The 18,267-nt window shown below is 41.0% G+C and overlaps 1 protein-coding gene across 1 annotated transcript; it reads left to right on the top strand.

The window, feature by feature from the left end:
* The first annotated feature begins 4,294 nt into the window (after nucleotides 1-4,294).
* Nucleotides 4,295-17,781, top strand: lto1 (LTO1 maturation factor of ABCE1). Its single transcript, XM_075464335.1, has 5 exons — nucleotides 4,295-4,405; nucleotides 7,804-7,909; nucleotides 10,349-10,419; nucleotides 12,680-12,797; nucleotides 16,854-17,781. The coding sequence occupies exons 1-5, from the start codon at nucleotides 4,347-4,349 to the stop codon at nucleotides 16,923-16,925; spliced, it is 426 nt and encodes a 141-aa protein (XP_075320450.1). The 5' UTR covers nucleotides 4,295-4,346; the 3' UTR covers nucleotides 16,926-17,781.
* Nucleotides 17,782-18,267: the final 486 nt, after the last annotated feature.

Genomic DNA, 18,267 nt, shown 5'->3' with positions numbered 1-18,267 from the left:
GGGATGGATGCCGTCTCTCCTCATCAGACCAGGTTTTCTCCAGAAAGATTGCCAATTATCTCTGTAGCCCACGCTGTTTGCTGGACACCATCTAGACAACCAGCGATTGTAGGACGACATGCGGCTAAACATGTCATCACTGGTCAGATTTGGCAGGGGTCCAGAGAAAACTACGGAGTCCGACATTGTTTTGGCAAAATTACACACCGATGCAACATTAATTTTAGTGACCTCCGATTGGCGTAACCGTAATCTTTCTTTAGGACATCACTTTCAGATCCTGTTCATCTGCTGTAGATAGTTCTTTAGGCCTGACACTTCTTCTTTTGTCCTCCACTTGTCCAGTTTCCTCAAATGTTTTAAGGACACACTGCACACCATGCTGAGATATGCCAAGTTTTCAGCTAACAGCTCTTTGGGAATCACCTTGTTGCTGCAGAAATCCTGTTTTCTGTCTGTCAGACTGTGTTATCTTTGCTGTTTTTCACACATGCAGCTAAAGAAATGGGAACAGATGATGTGTCTCTGTGACAGGCTGCTGGGAACAAAGTGCCCCAAGTTTTTGTTACACAAACACAGGACAGAAATGATAAAGAAGATGCAGAAGAGTCACTGAAGTCTCACTACTTGGACCCTGATAAATGAGAAACACCTGAGAGGAAAATCTTCTTCTACTCAAGTAAATAAAGCCCAACACGTCTGGATCGACAGCCTGCTGCCCTCCTGAAGCCTGAACTCAGAGTGACGATGAGCCACAGAAACATGGAAAAGAACTCATCATGAAGAAGCTGCAGGCCTCAGGAGACCTGATCAGTGTGTTCAGCCTCACCTGCAGCCACGGACATCAGAGTTGTTGCAGCAAAGTACACAGCCATACGCACGGCAATCTTTTTGGGGAAGTTGACTCTGATGTCACAGATTCCTGTGGAAATGATAAAACACAATTTATCACATCTTCAGTCTGAAGATGAGCAGATCAGCTGAGTCATGGAAAAAATCAAGTCCATCCCTCTGTTAATCTTTTAATAAAAAAAAGATAAACTCCTCAGCAGGTGTTAAAAAAATCAGCAAAAACAGCCTCGGATCAACACATCACACTGTCTCATTATTTATGGAAGAAAAACTGAGACAAAACACAGAAGCAGAGAGTTAAAAACTAAGTGAACCCTTCCGGCTTCCACAGGAACTAAGAGGGTCAGTTTTAACACCTGCTGAGGAACTTTTTTATGTCCTGATATGTAAAACCTAAAAATTCACTTTTACATGACTAGAATTGGCAGGTTACACTGAATGCTGAATGGAAAACACAGATATGTCCCGAGTTAAATCTGAGAAACACTCCGCGAACTTACCGACAATCACAGCTGACATCAGCAGTGGAACAGACACTAAATGGAAAATCCGCGTCAGAACTTCTGCTGGGAAGAAGATCAGCTTTTCGTGAACCTCAGAGAAATCGTAGAAGTTTACCACGGCGATCCCTGTGAGGAGACAGCGAGGACACATTCAGCAGGAGCCTCCACACACAACAGGAGCCCATCTGCAGATCCAGAGCTCATCCTCTCAGTGTCTTTGTGTTGTCAACAGTTTCCTTTTCTGGAGTTTACGGGTTAATAACAGTAAGAATCAGTAAGAGCAGAGTTGGTCAAACTAATTGAGTCAGCTCAGAATGACCCGTCATGAGAGATCCTCAGAGCCGAGCTCACCTCACTCACTTTGTGAACTCAAGAACACTAAAAAGAACATTATTTATTTATTTATTTATTCATTTAGTCATTTATTATTATTATTATTATTAGTTAGTAGTAGTATTTTTTATTAGAATTGGTATTATTATTGTTGTTGTTAATATACAATCATTGTAAATATTAATAATTTTTTTCAGCTACTTGACGAATTTGAATTTCCCCCATTGGGGGATGGATAAAGTATTATTCTATTCTATTCTATTTCTATTCTATTCTAAAGTCAGATTTCTCAAATCTCACAGGATCATCTTGAGGCACCAGAACAATCATTTCTGAACTTCCGTAGGTTGGCGTCGCCTGACCTTCACACGCCACCAGAACAAGGCTGGCTGTAGATAAGATGGAGGTGGCAGGACCATGTCCAGGGTTACACCATCTGCTGTGGAGGCCTGAGAGGAGAGCAAGAAGAAGACATGCTGGGTATCCATCTGTCACCTTCCTCTGCAGGTCGGGTCAGAAGCAACAGGTCCGGGAGGGAAACCCAGACATCCCTCCTCCTGGGGGATCCCAAGGCGTTCCCAGGCCAGATGGGATAGTTAATCCCTCCAGTGAGTTTTTCTGGTTCAGAACCATGACCTCAGATCTGGAAGAGCCGACTTTCATCCCGGCACCTGAAGGTCACGGCTTAAAGAAGCCAACAGAACCACATCATCTGCAGAAAGTTCCCAAAGTAGACGCCCTCCTCTGCCCCGCTGGACTCCAGATCCTGCAGCCCAACACGCTCCGTAAGCCGGTGATTTACGTTCATCTGAAGTCTGTCAGCTGCCATTTAAGCTCCCCGTCCAGCTGCGTCTTATTCCTGACCTGGACCTCTGCAAATCTAGGCTAAAAAACTACTTATTTAGGATGGCTTTTAATACCCAGTAGTATGATGACACTTTATCTTATTTTTATCTTATTCAATTTTGTTGTATTTTATTGCTTTCACTGTTCTTTTATTGTTTTTTTATTTGTTTTTTTTACTTATTCCTCTCTTTATTTATTACCCACTGTAAAGCACTTTGGTACATCATAATGATTGTTTGTAAAGGGCTGTATAAATAAAGTAAATTTACATTTACAATATACAAAATACATTTGGAGGCAGGAGTTCTGTTCGAGTCCTTTGAGTGGCTGAGAAATCAGAGCCCAGTCAGTTCCCCATCGCTTGGCTTTCAGGGCTCCTAAAGCGAGGAGAAAGACTTCATTTAGTCAGACTTAGAAAATAAATGCCCAGATTTTCCTTTGTCTTTGCCCGGCTTCTGTTGTCAAAGCATCCTGGGTGGAGGTCCAAAGGGATTTAGGAAAAGTTATAAATAATTAAACTACTAATCATATCCATCCAGTTGTTCCACTTGTCAACTCCATATTGATCGTCCAAAGCCTCTGTCTTGGACTGCTAGGTACTGCCATTGCCCTGTGCCATGCACACTGCCATCTGGTGGATGCTCCGTGAATAAAGGGCTGTGCCGCTGTTCACATTCAAATCGGCATGCATTTGTTTGCGCATCGTGCAGCACAGTTAGCCTGGGCGAAAGCCGACTGTTGACTCCGTCAAACAGTCTGGGAAAACCCAAGAGGAATCCGTTTCCATGGAGGGTGGGACCTTACTCAGCAACTTAAATTCATTGGAGTTCCCTTAACCAATCAGTAATGTTTAGAAAGGATGTAGGTTATGCGCCGAGGTTCATGCTTACTTTCGCGAGGCTCTAGCTCGCGTATCACGCTTCCCACATCCGCTTTCATTATACCGGTACCATTTGATAAATCAAACTTTTCCCAAAGCCAGTTGGAAGGAGAGCTACGAAATCCTTGCCACTAACAAAATTGACGAGGCATTCCTCTTGCTCTTGTTTTAATTGTGTAATGCTCTCCAGAGTTGAGACAACTTCATGGATAGCTTCTAGCGTTCTTCCGTCGCCATGTTTATTTCCGCTGCGGTTGAACTACAATGGACTCCGCGCGTGAGTTCTGCGTCACCACTCGCAACTGTTTGCTGATTGGCAAAACACTGAGCGAACCGAGGTAGGGGGATTTGGCCAGACTATGTGCGGAGCCAAAATCTTTGGGCGGAAGTACGTAGGATGGGGTCGCCAGGCTACAGCACAGTAGGAGTGCGTCAAAATTACGTCATGGACACGAGAGCAAAAAATGGATCCACAAATGCAGACTGCCAGACTGCACACACAAAGTCAAGCATATTTATTTTAAAATCTCGAAAATATATTTACAAATGTATGTATATTTATATACATATGTATATTTATTTGTGTGTCACATTTATATATTTATATTAATTATATATACATTTATAAATTCGTTCATATTTATATTCATTTTTACTCACATATGTCTCGATCACATTTTTATATTTATATTAATTATATATACATTTATAAATTCGTTCATATTTATATTAATTTTTTTGACCCAAAATTTCCCCCATACTATGGGGGCCTTGCAGTTTCACTGCTCGGTCCCTAAAAATGAATGGCCCACACTCCGGAGCAAAAGGTGGCGGTAATGCAACTGAGACTGCTGAGTAAATAGTTGTTAAACAGCGAAGAAGAAAAAGCTCTGGTAGTTTCCTGCAGTTTATTTTGCTTAAATCAGTTAGAAATGGCACGCGGACAGGGGATGGACGATCTATTTGATAACATTCTGTTGGCGGATGAAAGGTGAGTTTCAAGCGTTGTCTTGTTTATGGGATGGGAGACGGGTTTGGCACAGAGCTGAAACGCACAATAAGAACAGTATTTCGTTCAGGGTATGTTCACTGATACTCCGTGCGAGGGGCACATACGCCAATGTTCTCACACAGAAAACAAACTCGCGTCATCTTTTGTGGGCGGAGGGTTACAGAAAGGTACCCAGCTGAATGACGGATTTAAGGTAAAGCTGGACAGATATTGACAGATTCGCAGTTCCCGAATCAATAGGCTACCTCTGAAATGAAGCGTCTTCATAGAACAAATCATACACTCTAAAACTATGACGGGATAAATAATGAGCTACACACAATTTTTTCGTATCGAAGTGGTCTGTGTGTCTGAATAACATTCCGTGCAGGGGCCGTTCACACGGTGCAACCCCGCTACAAAAGTATTCAGTAAGCTATTCTACGGTGACCAAAACCACTATGAACGGACACCAATGGCCTGCTGTTGACTCTACAAACACAGTCTATGCCTAATTTGGAGTTGGTGTGTGTGAGAGTGGCTTATTATTAACTAAATATTTAACAACTGCTGTATTACAGACTGTAGTGTCACCAAAGTCACCTCACACATCAGTTGGTTATACTACAACACAGAGCCTAAACAATGCGAGTTACGACACTCTTTGAACTAACCGACACACGGTCACGTGGTTCATGTAGCCCTCAAAAGTTCCAAACAGCTTAGCGCTGTCAATCGGTTTGAACCAGGTGTGACCAGAATGGCATGTGTGGGTGGGCAGTTAGCTCATCTGGGGGGGCAGAAAACAATACCTGAAAAAATCGGTGGAAAACCACAACTTCAAACCACAACTACAACTTAAAACATAATAATAAAAATAATAATAATAATAATAGTAATAATTCAATTCGGTAATGAAAATATGGTCACACTAGCATAAATCATGACCGTCAATTTTGTTAACAGTGTGGAATTTTTTTATGAAGTTTTTTTTTTTTTTTTTGTAAGGAAATGTAGAACTTGTACGATGCATGCAAACGCACCATTACAACACCATCAGGGTCACAAGAAATGTGTTCACCAAGTAACTGCTAAAGAGAAGAAATAAAGCTGAGAGTACCAGAATACTATTACTGTACTATTTACTATAACTATAAGCAGTTTTGACGATTGTTCTGCCCCTTAAAGCTGCCGTCGGCTAGCCTGGAAAACCAGCGCCAACTGCTGGACGGCAAAATGTTTTGCCTGCGGTTGGGTCTGGCTTCGAACCACTTTTCATTTTGAAAATACTGCCCTGAATCTGGCAGATGGCAACTAAACCAATCACAACGCAGAGATGTGTTTTGAATCAACGCGGGCGGGGCAGAGGGTCAGAGCGTTGGCCTATAGGCACAGACACGGTTTGAAAGACAACGGGTTGTGCTCATCAACAATGTTCCGTTGTATCCATTCATCGGAGCCAGACTAAATTAGACATCCAATCCATTTAGGCTGGTTTATCAGGCTAGCCGTCGGCAGGTTTTAACAAAAAAATAAATAAAGCTATAAACTTTGCAGATATATGCTTTTTTAAAATCACCACCTGCATTTATTCTATCAATACAAGACACAAACAGAGATAATTGAATTATTTGGATGGGTGAGTGAATACTTTTGGCAGTGTAGTGTATGTGCCCTGGCATTTAACAAATTGAATACCGGCGGTGTTTACGGAATTATGTCGAAGAATCCCAGCGTTCTAAACCATTTTTTTGACGTTTTTTGTACAGTCACAGCATATTATGTGATAGAGCCACTGAAACAGGTTATGGCTCGTTTGAAAGCTGAGACTTTAAACTCTTTGTGGGTCAAAACTGCGTGTCTCTAGGTGCCGCCATTAGCGAGCTATCTTTAGCTAAACCAAGGCGGGTATCCACCAAAATCAACAACAAACTGAGATATCGGCTTCCCTTTCCCTCCAAGCGTGATCGCAGCACGTTGCAAAGCTAAGCTAAGCTAACCTGTTCATAAGACCGCCTCCTTAAGGCTCTAGCATGGTTGCCGCGTCTGCTCGCGCGAGCGGTGTTGATGACGTCACGAGTTCGTGCCCGCCATAGGACCCTATATAGTGGCGCAAGTCGTTGCGCGCCAGTAGTTGCAATTTTCTCCGTCACAGAGGTGGCGCTGCTACGTGAAGGTTACCTCTACTCTGCAACCACGAAAGTGGAGAAGAAAACAATGCCGCTGTCAAGAGCAGGAATACTGTAATTAATGATACTGCTGCAGTTTTCGGATCATTTTAATTTTTTAATTCAGTTAAAAGAGGTGAAGGTTTGAAGCCCCCGGCATCAACAGAGTCTCTGCCCTCTTCTTTGCCTTCACGTATCTGTCCCGTAGCTTCTTCCACACATTCTTACAGAACTCTCCCTCTTTCCCCAAAGTTCTGCCAATCTCTGTGCACCAGTTTGGGGAGTTTACTTGGTCCCTGTGCTGTTTCACTGCAGTTTCGTACAGCTGTCTGTACAAACGCACCTCCTCACTGAGCCTGGTCTCACATCGGTCCATCCGGTTCGTTGTGCTCGGCGCCGCCAAGTTACAAAAATCGACTGGTGCACGACAACGCGCTGCGCCGTCTTTTCAAGGGAAGCGCCAGGACTGCAACGTCATTTTGACGTCACGGTGCGACACCGCCGTGACAGACGCGGCAACCATGCTACCGCCTTTAGACTTGTCGCGTGTCTTCTTCTCCTTCTTGTTGTTTGTTTATGTTACTTTACCGCCACCCTCTGGAAACCGAGGGATTGGACAAAATGCGGAAATGCACAACAATCAATGCAGCGTTATCAAAATTGTTCTTGAGTTGACGCAAAGCCATTGGCGTAATGATCAAAATGTCCAGATGATGACACCAGTTTTTGACTGCCATCTATGTCAGTTCTGTTCATCACATAATTACAAAAATCACACAGAATGTGCATTAGAATGTATAGATTCAGAATCCATAAAAAAAACGTAAAAACGTATTTTTACATGACTTGGGAGTCAATGTGTTAAGAGCGTTAATTAGACATTCAGATCTTTTTTTAGAGAAAGATTGCTGATAACCTGAAGGTATCGCCTGTATTGATACCAGGTGTTAAAACAGCTGACACACTTCACAGACACACAGGTAAGCTAACTACACAGTACATTTTTACAAATAACATATAAAACACACGGAGTGGAATATAAACAAACCTAGCTGACCAGTTAAATCTGTGAAACAGGCAGAAGTGTTGCCAAATGTTGCATTTTCTGAATCTAAGATCTGCATTCAAAGAAAGCTGTTGATGAGGGCATTTTTACAAATTGTATTTTTTTTTTTCTCTTCCTCTCAAACAAACAAACAAAAGATGTATCTTAACACGGCTGTTTTCCAGGTTCCGAGATGAAGGCTATCAGGAAGGATTTGAGAAGGGGACCCAGCGGGGGCTGCGGGACGGCCACAGACATGGAGCCTCACATGGAGCCAAGCTGTCGTCTGAGGTGAGGAATCTCAGTGAGGATGGCAGATGATGGATATAACATTAAAAGACCTGCGGGTTGTCAAGCGACCTTGGGTTACTTGAAAGGCGCTATATAAAACCAAGTCATTATTATTATTATTATTATTATTATTATTATTATTATTAACCGTTAAGGAGCTTAACTTTCAGAGCTCTAGACTAACTTTTTGCACTGGTTGCACTGGTGCGCCCAACTTTTTTTCTTGGGTGCGCCAGCACAAAAGTTAGGTGCACCCAAATTTTCAAACGCATTGCATTTAACAGCGCAGTTTTACCGGTTCACTTTTTTTATAAATTTATTTTTAAATCGCTGTCCATATAGGCAATATTGACTTGTAAACGATTAACTAGCAATCTGGTCAAAATAAAGTTCTTTATTTGAAGCACAATTCTACAAACTTACTGAACTTAACTTACTAACTATTTACTGAAACTCACTGAAAAAGTGTTGGTGCGTAAAGTGCTTCACTGGCCTGAAATTTAAACTTAAAACATCTCAAGATAAATGAAATAAAAAGAAAATCTAAATTAAAATTGCAAGTGTTTTAAGGGCTTCAAACTGAACATCTCATGGCTCAGATTACAGTTACATTCAGTGAGAATGGGGGTTACTTAACAGGATTACAATTTGTGCGAGGTTGCGTCTTCGGCCCCTTTTAGCACTTCATTGTCATTGCACATGTATTAATGAAATGCAGTTTGGCATCTTATCAAGTGTAACGCGTGCAGATTGTATAGCATGCAGTATTTAGAGATAAAATGCAGTTATTTACAGCTAGTGTAAGGAAAGATGGTTAATAGATTTGTGCAGAATAGATAAATTACCTAGGGAAATGCATGTATGTGCAGAGAATGTATAATGTAGTTATGGCAGTACAATGAAAAGAAAAATAGCATGGTATAAATAAATGTGATAAATACAGATGGAATCATACAGATAATATACAGATTATCCTATACCATAAATAGGTAAAAGTAATCCAAAAGTAATTAGTTACATTACTTTTTTAAAGTAATCCAAAAAGTTACACTACAATTACATTTTAAACAAGGTAACTTGTAACTGTAACGGATTACATTTTTAAAGTAACTTACCCAACACTGCTTATGGACTATCATCCATTGCAGTCACATGCCCCTCGGATGGCCAACCCCTGTAGTTGGGTTAAATGTATATATCAGTATATTCACCGGTCTTCCTCTCCTCAAGATACAGCCGTAGCCTACACACTGACGCATTCCTGAACGATCAGGAATGCCATGTACTCACTGTTCGCAATTAGCACAGATGTCTTTTTTTTTCAATGTATCTGCAATGACTCCTATAAATTGTGTGCACGCGACATCATTGCTGTACATCAGGTTTATGTTCAAGCCATTTTTCTTCTGAAGAATTATTTCGGACTTGAACTTAGTGAAGGGAACTTTTGCAATATGGTCGGCAACGTTAAACTTGATTATCATCTCGGCCTCGTCCGATGATGTGTTTGCTGCTGCCTGCCGCTGAAAGGCAGCGGGGAGAGGGGACACTGAGCAGGTAATGTGTTTCATAGATGCGTTGTGCTTTTTCAGCATTTCAATTAGAAATGTATTAGAACCAGTCACAAATGCACTATTGCCACACTTTACAGTAAATGCAGTGCATTATATTATCGACTTTACTGCATCTTAGCCGGGGAAACTGGTCAAGCCACTATTTTCTTAGCGGTAGCGGAGTAATATCAACGAACATCCAGTACAAAATGTCAAATAAAATACGACAGAAGCAACTTTTCGCCACGAAATTTGATATGGATTACCAGTGCACACCAGTAGCCACTCCGGTGAGTTGATTATTTTGAAAACGGACGTTTATTGTGCTTTTGCGGACCTTTCTAGACATGCGCATGACTTGCCATTCTGAAGCAGGTTGAGAAGAATCAAAATTAGGCAAATACCGGAGACAGCAGTAAACATCAAAAAAGCGGTGAGGGGGGTTCAGAAAAGAGGCTTAATGTTGAAAATACCGCAGTTCCCCTTTAACTTCACCAAAAAGTTGTCAATCGTTCTTTTCATCTTATCACCCGCGGCTACATCCACTGTTTATCTGACGAGCCGAGGTTCATCACCTCTCTGTCTGACTACAGGTTGCGCGTGTTCAAACGTACACGGGCCAATCAGAGGGGGGTCCCGCCCTTCACTATCTCTGATTGGTTTAGACCACGATATGGGTCTAACGTGTGTCTGTTGTTGAACCACAGAGAGACTTTCAGAGTCCCGTAGAATTTTTTTTTTTTTTTCCTCGAACGGGTGGTTGCACCGGTGCACCGTTTTTTTTAGTTGCACCATTGAGAAAATAAGTCGCACGTGCGACCAAATTGGTCGCACTCTAGAGCCCTGACTTTACTTAATTGGTTTACTGTCTTCTTTTATCTGTCAGATTTCCTTCTATTATGGTTTTGCCCTGACATGGAAATGTCTCCTCCAGCATAACACAGATGAAAAATCAAGGTAAGGTCTCAAAAAATAGGTCATGAATGAATCCAATAAAATGTTCTATTCTATGCATTCTATTTGTCTTTATTGTACTTTGCATTCATGACATGAAGTGTTGTTGTTTTTTTTTTCAGTTTCAGAGCATTCACCAAAAAAAAGGGGTCATCTAATTCAGGTTACCATGGTGATAAAGTTATTGCAAAATTTTGAGCAGTTTGTGTTATTCGCCATTGGCAGAGTAATTTGCAACATCCTTTCAAATTAGGCTGTCATCTTTGCAAGTGTCTGCATGATATGAATTTAATCTGCTCACATAAAAAGGGTCAGTGCAGATTCCATTAATGTGCTGCCAAAAATATGCAGCCGTATGGACTGAACGCACTGCAGCAGTTAAGTAATGCACTGTTTTGGGAAGAGTTCATGTGAAGATATCCACACTTTTTACAATTCACTTTTAAAATACAGATGGAGTTGCCCCCCCAGGAACAAGTCCTGCCCCCCTGAGAACTGCCCTGTCCATCCAAAGAAAACTGGCCAGAAAAAAGGCCACGATTTATTATCTCTGTTTGTGTCTTGTATTGATAGAATACATGCAGGTGGTGATTTTTAAAAAAAAAAAAAAAAAAAAAAAAAAACATATATCTGCAAAGTTTATAGCTTTATTTATTTTTTTGTTATCGTGTTCCCCCCCCCCCCCCCCGTAACCTTAACTCCTTGCTGCTGAAAAAAAAGTAGATTTTCACATTTTTGGATGTTTTTGTTGTATATAATGATCTGAAATGTAGACTTAATGAAGGTAATAAAAAGCTGGAGTTGGCTCAATGGAGAATGTGGAGCATGTTAAACAAAAGCTAATGTAAGTGTTGTAATGGTGCGTTTGCATGCATCATACAAGTTCTACATTTCTTTACAAAAAAAAAAAAAAAACTTCATAAAAAAATTCCATACTGTTGAACTTGTTGAACTGAATGATGAATGGTAGTGATATTCCAAAATAAAAATAATATTCAAATAGAAATAAATCATTGCAAATTACAGCCCCTAAAAGTACAAATGGCATCACCTAAAATCTCAACAATCAGCTTTTTCATCAAATGCAAGCTGAATCCTCCTATGACGTGTGGTGCAGCCTACTGCTATCATTCACACACGTATCTGACTTCATGTCGGCTGAACATTCTTATCCTCGCGTCGCGCGCGCGCTTTGTGTTATTTTTTTCTCTCTTAGTTCTGCACACGTAAACGCAAAAAGCCGAAAGTCTATATCATAGGCCTTCCAATTTACAATCAAATTACCTTTCACGGATAGTCTATGCTTTTACATGAGCCTATGTTTTTAATGTTCATATTTTATGCAGCTGATGGTGTCAGTCGGTCTTTTTTTTCTCCACTAACCAAATGACGGCTTCTTAAAAACAGTGACTTATCAAATTGCTTCACAAAATTGTCAAAGAAGACATCATAGCCTACTCATAACTCATTATGCATAGGCTACTGTTTTAAAACTGTTGGCTTTGTTGCGCCCAAGTGCTGCGCTGCGCAGGCTTAATCACTTGCGATGTCTGCTGAATTGCGTTCTCTTCCACGAGTCGCACCACTCCACTCGCACAGTCTTTTTCACTCACACAGGCAAAAAAACGAAAACAAAGCCCATGGATGTTAACCACAATCTGCAAAGCACGTTTCACAGAGGTTTTGAGGTTTTTTATGTTTGATTCAGTTGGGCATTTTTGGCGGTCCAAAAAAAAAAAAACGGATGAAATAAGGGAGGTCCAGACCTCGCTGTCCTCTAATGTCGCTACGGCCATGCCCACACATGCCATTCTGGTCACACCTCTGGATTACAGTGAAGTGCCATACATATATTTCTCTTCATCTCATCTCTACCAAAATTGTCAACCTACATAGAGAATACTGCATTTTTATCTCGAAGTGAATGGCAGCTGTAGCTCAGGACGAAGTGCTGTTGTCTGCCAACTGGAATCTCGGTGGTTTGACTCCCCGCTTCCCGGGACCACATCCCGTCCTTGGGAAAGGCACTCAACCCCATACTGCCTACCTAATGCGTCCATCGGTGTGAGAATGTGTGTGTTGGGGGAAATAAAGTTCTGTGTAGCCTGTAAAATTGTATTTGTGTGTGAATGTGACTTGTAATGTAGAGGCGCTTTACAAGTACAGTCCATTTACCATCTTAACTGTGAATAAGTGTGTTTTTCTTGGAGTTTTAGTGAAAGAACTAGTAACAGGGACATTTCAATCCACCTTGTGCCATCAGAAAGCGTGTGAAGGCACTGGAAGTTCTCATTGGTTTGATCCAAAACTCACATCTTGATGATCCGCAGTCTATGAAGCTACAGGACAACACAGAGAAGCTTCGAGCCAAGTTCAGACAGGTACTTGATTTTTTTTTTGTCTTCAACAAATATAATCTGAATTGGACTTTCCAGCGTGCTCGAAAAAACTGTTATTAAGAGCAAAACATGACAAAATGGCTAGCAATGGCTTGCCATATTATATTTACAAAAAGTAAATTACACGTTGATCTTGACATTTATAAAAATGCTGATAAAATCAGCCAAATAGTCCTACATTTCTCAGTATTCCTATATTAGGAATTATACATTCATTTCTTCTAGCTGTGTATTTGATTCGGCCTCACCATTGGTCACATTTGCTGCCAAAAATTCAATGTCCACATACCAGATTTAAATTTTAGAGATTTGGAAGATATGATTTAGTAGCTTAAGTCTTGCACATCTTCTTTTGAGTCAAATCTGTCTTTAATCTTTCAAGAAAAAACAAAATAAATATAGTTAACTGCTCTCTGTAGAAGCATCTCTCAAGTGTGCTGTAATCACTGTTCTTCTGCAGAATTATGGACCAATTTCTAATGCTCTGTTTCTCAGCAAAATACTTGAAAAAGTTTTTTATAAAATGGATTATCTCTCAATTCATGATATACAATGCAGTGCAAAACACCTATGATTAAAGTGATCAGTGCTCAAAATTAGCAATGACTCACAGGGAGCCTCCATTTTAGTTCTGCATTAGACTTCATTATTCAGTTTGCTTGAAATGTCAGTTTCCCCACTGGTTTCATCATCGTTTTAAGGCGAGTTTTCATTTTTCAGTTGGTAGTTTTAAATCAACAGAAAGTCAAATTCTCCCTGGAGTTTCACAAGGCCATTACTGTTAACCTTTACATGTTTCATTTAGTTTCAGCAGTATTCTAACAAACATTTAGATAGGTTATGTTACAGTATATGATAGGTCTGTTGAGAGAAGTAGAATGACATGTAACATCTTCAAGCCTCTGTGATAAAATGCTGTGATTGATTGTATGAAATGCAGCACCAAGATACAACAGGACAACCATCAGAGGCCAAGATTAGATCATTGATAACTTTGACCAGTGATGATCACCAACCAAGTCCTGTACAAACAGAGACTTGGACGATCTAATTTCCAAAAAAAACATTTTTAATGTTTTTATTGATGGCTTTATATTTGGGCCTCATTTCTGAGCAAGCAATGGAAAGCTTTGAGCGCAGAAAAGTATATTGTGCAAGAACAGAACTTCTAGTTGAGCAAACAAGAATCCAATAGAACACCATATTTGCTCAGTGAAGTTATTTGTCTTAATTTTTTTTGTGTTATCGTGATTTGCTCCTGTTTTTATTGATTTACTAAATTTGGGTAGTCTACGAACGGAAATGGTTACTCCTCCCCTTCCTATCTTCCTGCATACTGAACCAGCAAGGAAACAATCCCTGTAGTACCCTGACCTGTTATATGGAGGCACATCATGTGATTGGGTGCTCCTTTAATGTTTCACGTGTGTATTCACACTCTTATAAGAATGCAGCCATATACATCCCAGAACACCTTTAAATATCCTATGAGCTTTTACACGTGTACTTGGTTCCACCTGTGCTTGGATCACCCAGGAAGTATGTTAAAACCTTAATATCAGGAAGTAACTACTTTGCAAATTATAACATAAGATATTTGATGTATGAAACAATGGGCCTCATGCAAGAACATTTTCGTATTTTTATTCTAAATTTCTCTCACTTATTTTCGTACGAAGGTCTCGTCCGAACACGCCACGTCAGATTCAACAAACGCTCTTAACTTCGGAAAAAGTGTAAATGACCTGCTTAAATGATGAATGCCACCCGTGCGTATTTAAGTGCACGAGGATAGTAAATTTGCACACTCCACGCCCAAAATGATACCATATAAGGCTGTGCTTCCTCTCTCCTGTGCCAGGAAGTGTTGAGTGTTGAGTCATGAGAATGGCATCAAGGCGCAAAAAGAACAACTTTAGGGGCTCTGAGACTGAAGTTCTGCTTTCAGAGATCCAGAAAGGAAAATCTGTCATTTTTAGCAGTGTCAGCAGTGGAATTACGGGGACCTGCTAAAGCCAAGAAATGGGAAGCAATTACGAGTGCTGTTCATTGTCACCTGTAGTTCGTAATGTCACCGAAATAAAGAAGAAATGGTTTGATATGAAAATGGCTTAAAAATGCGCTCGATGACTACAACTAAAGCTGTGCAATCAGTTGTTGCCTCATCATGATGGCACTTTGATGGGGTGGTCCATGAGGGGGGTCTTCTGGCACCACACCTTCTGGTCTGCCTGGGCTGGTTCAGGTGGAGACCCTCGTTCATGGCAATATTGTGCAAAACGCAGCTTGCCAGATTTCTCTGGGCTAAAGCAGTTTGCTCCCCCCCAGCTGTATTGAGACACACCCACCTGGCCTTCAGCTCAGTGCGCTCCACAACGGCACGGGTATATGTGTGCAGTCTATTGCTGGGTGGAATTGGGTTTGATCTGCGTGTTTCTCTCTGGAGTTGTGGCTCTAGCAAGCTGCTTATTTGCAGCAGCACAGTCCTTGGCAATCTAAATCGCAATGTCAGCCATTCGTCTGTCTCTGCAAGGATATCTACACGCTCTCTTCCAAGAGCCTGACGCGCTAAGGCATCCAAAAGTAGCAAGTCAGCCGCTGGTTACACTTCCCATTGACCTTGTTATATACAGAGTCAAATTAACCTTCAATTAGTGCATAATTTAAGTCAAACAGAATAATGTCAGCATCATTATGGGGTATAATGTATATATTTATTTATGTTTCCTTCAAAGTAATTAAATATACAATCCATTAGTCAAGCAAACTTGATTCCAATAACAGCGGACTATTTTACACAACTCCTACGACAGGTCTGCAACACTCGTAAATTCTGTTCGTACCTGAAAGAAAACGTAAAATACGAAAAGATTGGTGAATGCGCAAATTCTCTTAAATCACTCGTACGCACGACTTAAGAACAAATCTGTGCGTACGAACGGTTCTTGCATGAGGCCCACTGTCTTCATTTCTACTACTCACTTAACCCATTTAGGCCGGGAAAGCGTTGCCGCATTTCTACCTTGAAAACCGGGGGCGCTGTTGCGTTATTCTACCTTTAAGGCCGGGAAAGCGTACACGTCTTTTTCAGACGGTAGCGATTGTGATGCATTTCTTAGCTTTGATGATGCTGATGAACGTGCTGACCCAATTGATCGAGATTTATGGCTAGCACATATGTTTGAAGATGACGATAATGACGAGGATGATTTTGAAGGGTTTGAATGTGAGTGGAAGACTGACAATTACCACCGTAATTGACGGAGAGATTTCAACCGCACACCAGGGGTGAAAGTCGATTTACCTGCAGATGCCACACCGTTGCAGGCATTTAATCATATTTTTACTGAGGAGCTTTGGGCGCATCTCGTTTCCGAGACGAATAGATACAGTGACCAGGTACATCAGACTCCAGCTCGAGCAAAGATGGCAAGGTGGTCACACGTAACTGTGCCGGAGATGAAAACGTTTATTGGAATGTGTATGGGCTCCTTGTGCTGCCAGTACGAAGAGATTACTGGCGATAAAATAAATATATAAATCGATAAATAAATGATTTCAAAATTAAATAAAATTTTATTTTATTTTATTACTGTTTTTTTTATTGAAAATAGTGCTGTTCCTGCACTTCACTTTTTACATTTTCTATTTTCGTGACGGATGTAAATAAACTCATGTAAATAAACTCGTATGTAAATAAACTCAATTTCCAAAGAAAGCCACAGGTGTAAGCTCACAAATACTTTTTGAATTTTGTTTCTATCTGCTACAGAGGCTGAGAAATCAATCATTTAGTAGGCGTTGACACAATTGCTGAATTTCCAGAAAAACTTCAGGTTTTAGGGTCTTTCTGAAATCGCCCATAGGTTTTACAGGCATTCTTTTCCAGGCGTTTTAGGCCTAAATGGGTTAATAACACATTATGATTTTTAACAAGATTGACTTTCATTTAATCTAATATTGAAGTCTTTTGTACTTGTTTATCCGAGGCTCCCCTGCATGAACAGAGCAAGCTAACCTTTATGTGCTACCCTGCAGGTTTGCTCAATGCTAAACGTCCCCACGGATTTCAAGGATTACATCAAAACGGCAGAGGGAACTTCATTCTGAATCTGAACTGGTGATGCTGAGGAGCAGAGCCAACTTGTTCTTTGGAGTTGACCTCGCATGAAGTGGCGAGTGATTGGTCTGCAGTGGAGCGATTTGAATACTGAGAGTGGGAAGCTGTGACGGTGCCTGTCAGACGTGGTCATTGAGACATGTAGAAAGTCCATGGTCCTCACTATATGAAAGCAGTGTGCAGAAATGAAGCCGTCTGCTCTGCTCCGGGTAAACTAAAAAAAAATGAGATTATGAGGAAGAAATGGTTTTGTGTGTAATTATTAAGAGTGGATTTATTGCTGTGACACAAGACCTTTTCACACAACCTGGTCAAGGTGGGACTTTCCACCTTAGCCTTTTGTTTGTAAGACGCAGAGGGTAAATGGGGCATGTGGGTGTACAGTACCTCTGACTTATCAGCGCAGGTCATCACAGGACAGAATCAAAGAGAGACTCACTCTAAATGCCAGCATGCTCTTTGAAGTTACATCCTGTTTGGTCGTTGTGAATAAGCAAAGACTTAACTGCCTCGTGCAACATTATGAAGTGTCTTCTTTCATTTGTTGTGGGATTATTTTGGGGTGAAGAGTACTTCAGGATGACTCAGGATGTGGCATGAAATCAAATGACCTTACAGAAACAGAAGACTGGTAGATATCTGAGCAATGCTTCGGTTATTAGAGAGCCGTGGTAAATGATTAGTTTGAACAGTGTATGAATTAGATACTTTTACTCAAATGCATAATTGCACTCAAGGCCAAATATGAGGAGAAAGTTAAGAAAATGTGATGCATTGTTACAAATGAAAGACGAATCAAATCCACCACCTGTGCTGCTGTCCTTTTTAATAAAGTAACATTTTGTACCTGAATTTTACTGATTGTTTTTTAAATTTTGTTTTGCACTGAGTTAGTGCTAATGAACATTCCACAGTCGTTAGGGGGAGGAAGAAGCAGCTAACCCACCAGGAAACAGGTTCACAATTCTGTTGGATTTTTTGCTGTTGGAGCCATGTCATGCAAACAATGGACAGACTATTAAATGATCCATCCATCCATTTTCTATATCCGCTTAATCCAATTTAGGGTCACGGGGAGGCTGGAGCCTATCCCAGCTGTCATTAGGCGAGAGGTACACCCTGGGAAGGTCGCCGGTCTATCACAGGGCCACACGGAGACACACAACCATGCACATTCACACTTACTCCTAGAGTCACCAATTAACCCGACAAGCATGTTTTTGGACGGTGGGAGGACGAACCAGAGAGAGGGAACACTATCACAAGGAGCCGTCTGCATCGGGAGGCAGCCGCCACCCCCAGAAACCCGCCTGCCCGGACCGGAGCCGTAAG

The sequence above is a fragment of the Odontesthes bonariensis genome, chromosome 1 (genome assembly GCF_027942865.1).
Source record: "Odontesthes bonariensis isolate fOdoBon6 chromosome 1, fOdoBon6.hap1, whole genome shotgun sequence".
Lineage (NCBI taxonomy): Eukaryota > Metazoa > Chordata > Actinopteri > Atheriniformes > Atherinopsidae > Odontesthes > Odontesthes bonariensis.
Note: the sequence above shows the minus strand (reverse complement) of the source record. Positions and strands in the feature narration are given on the sequence as shown.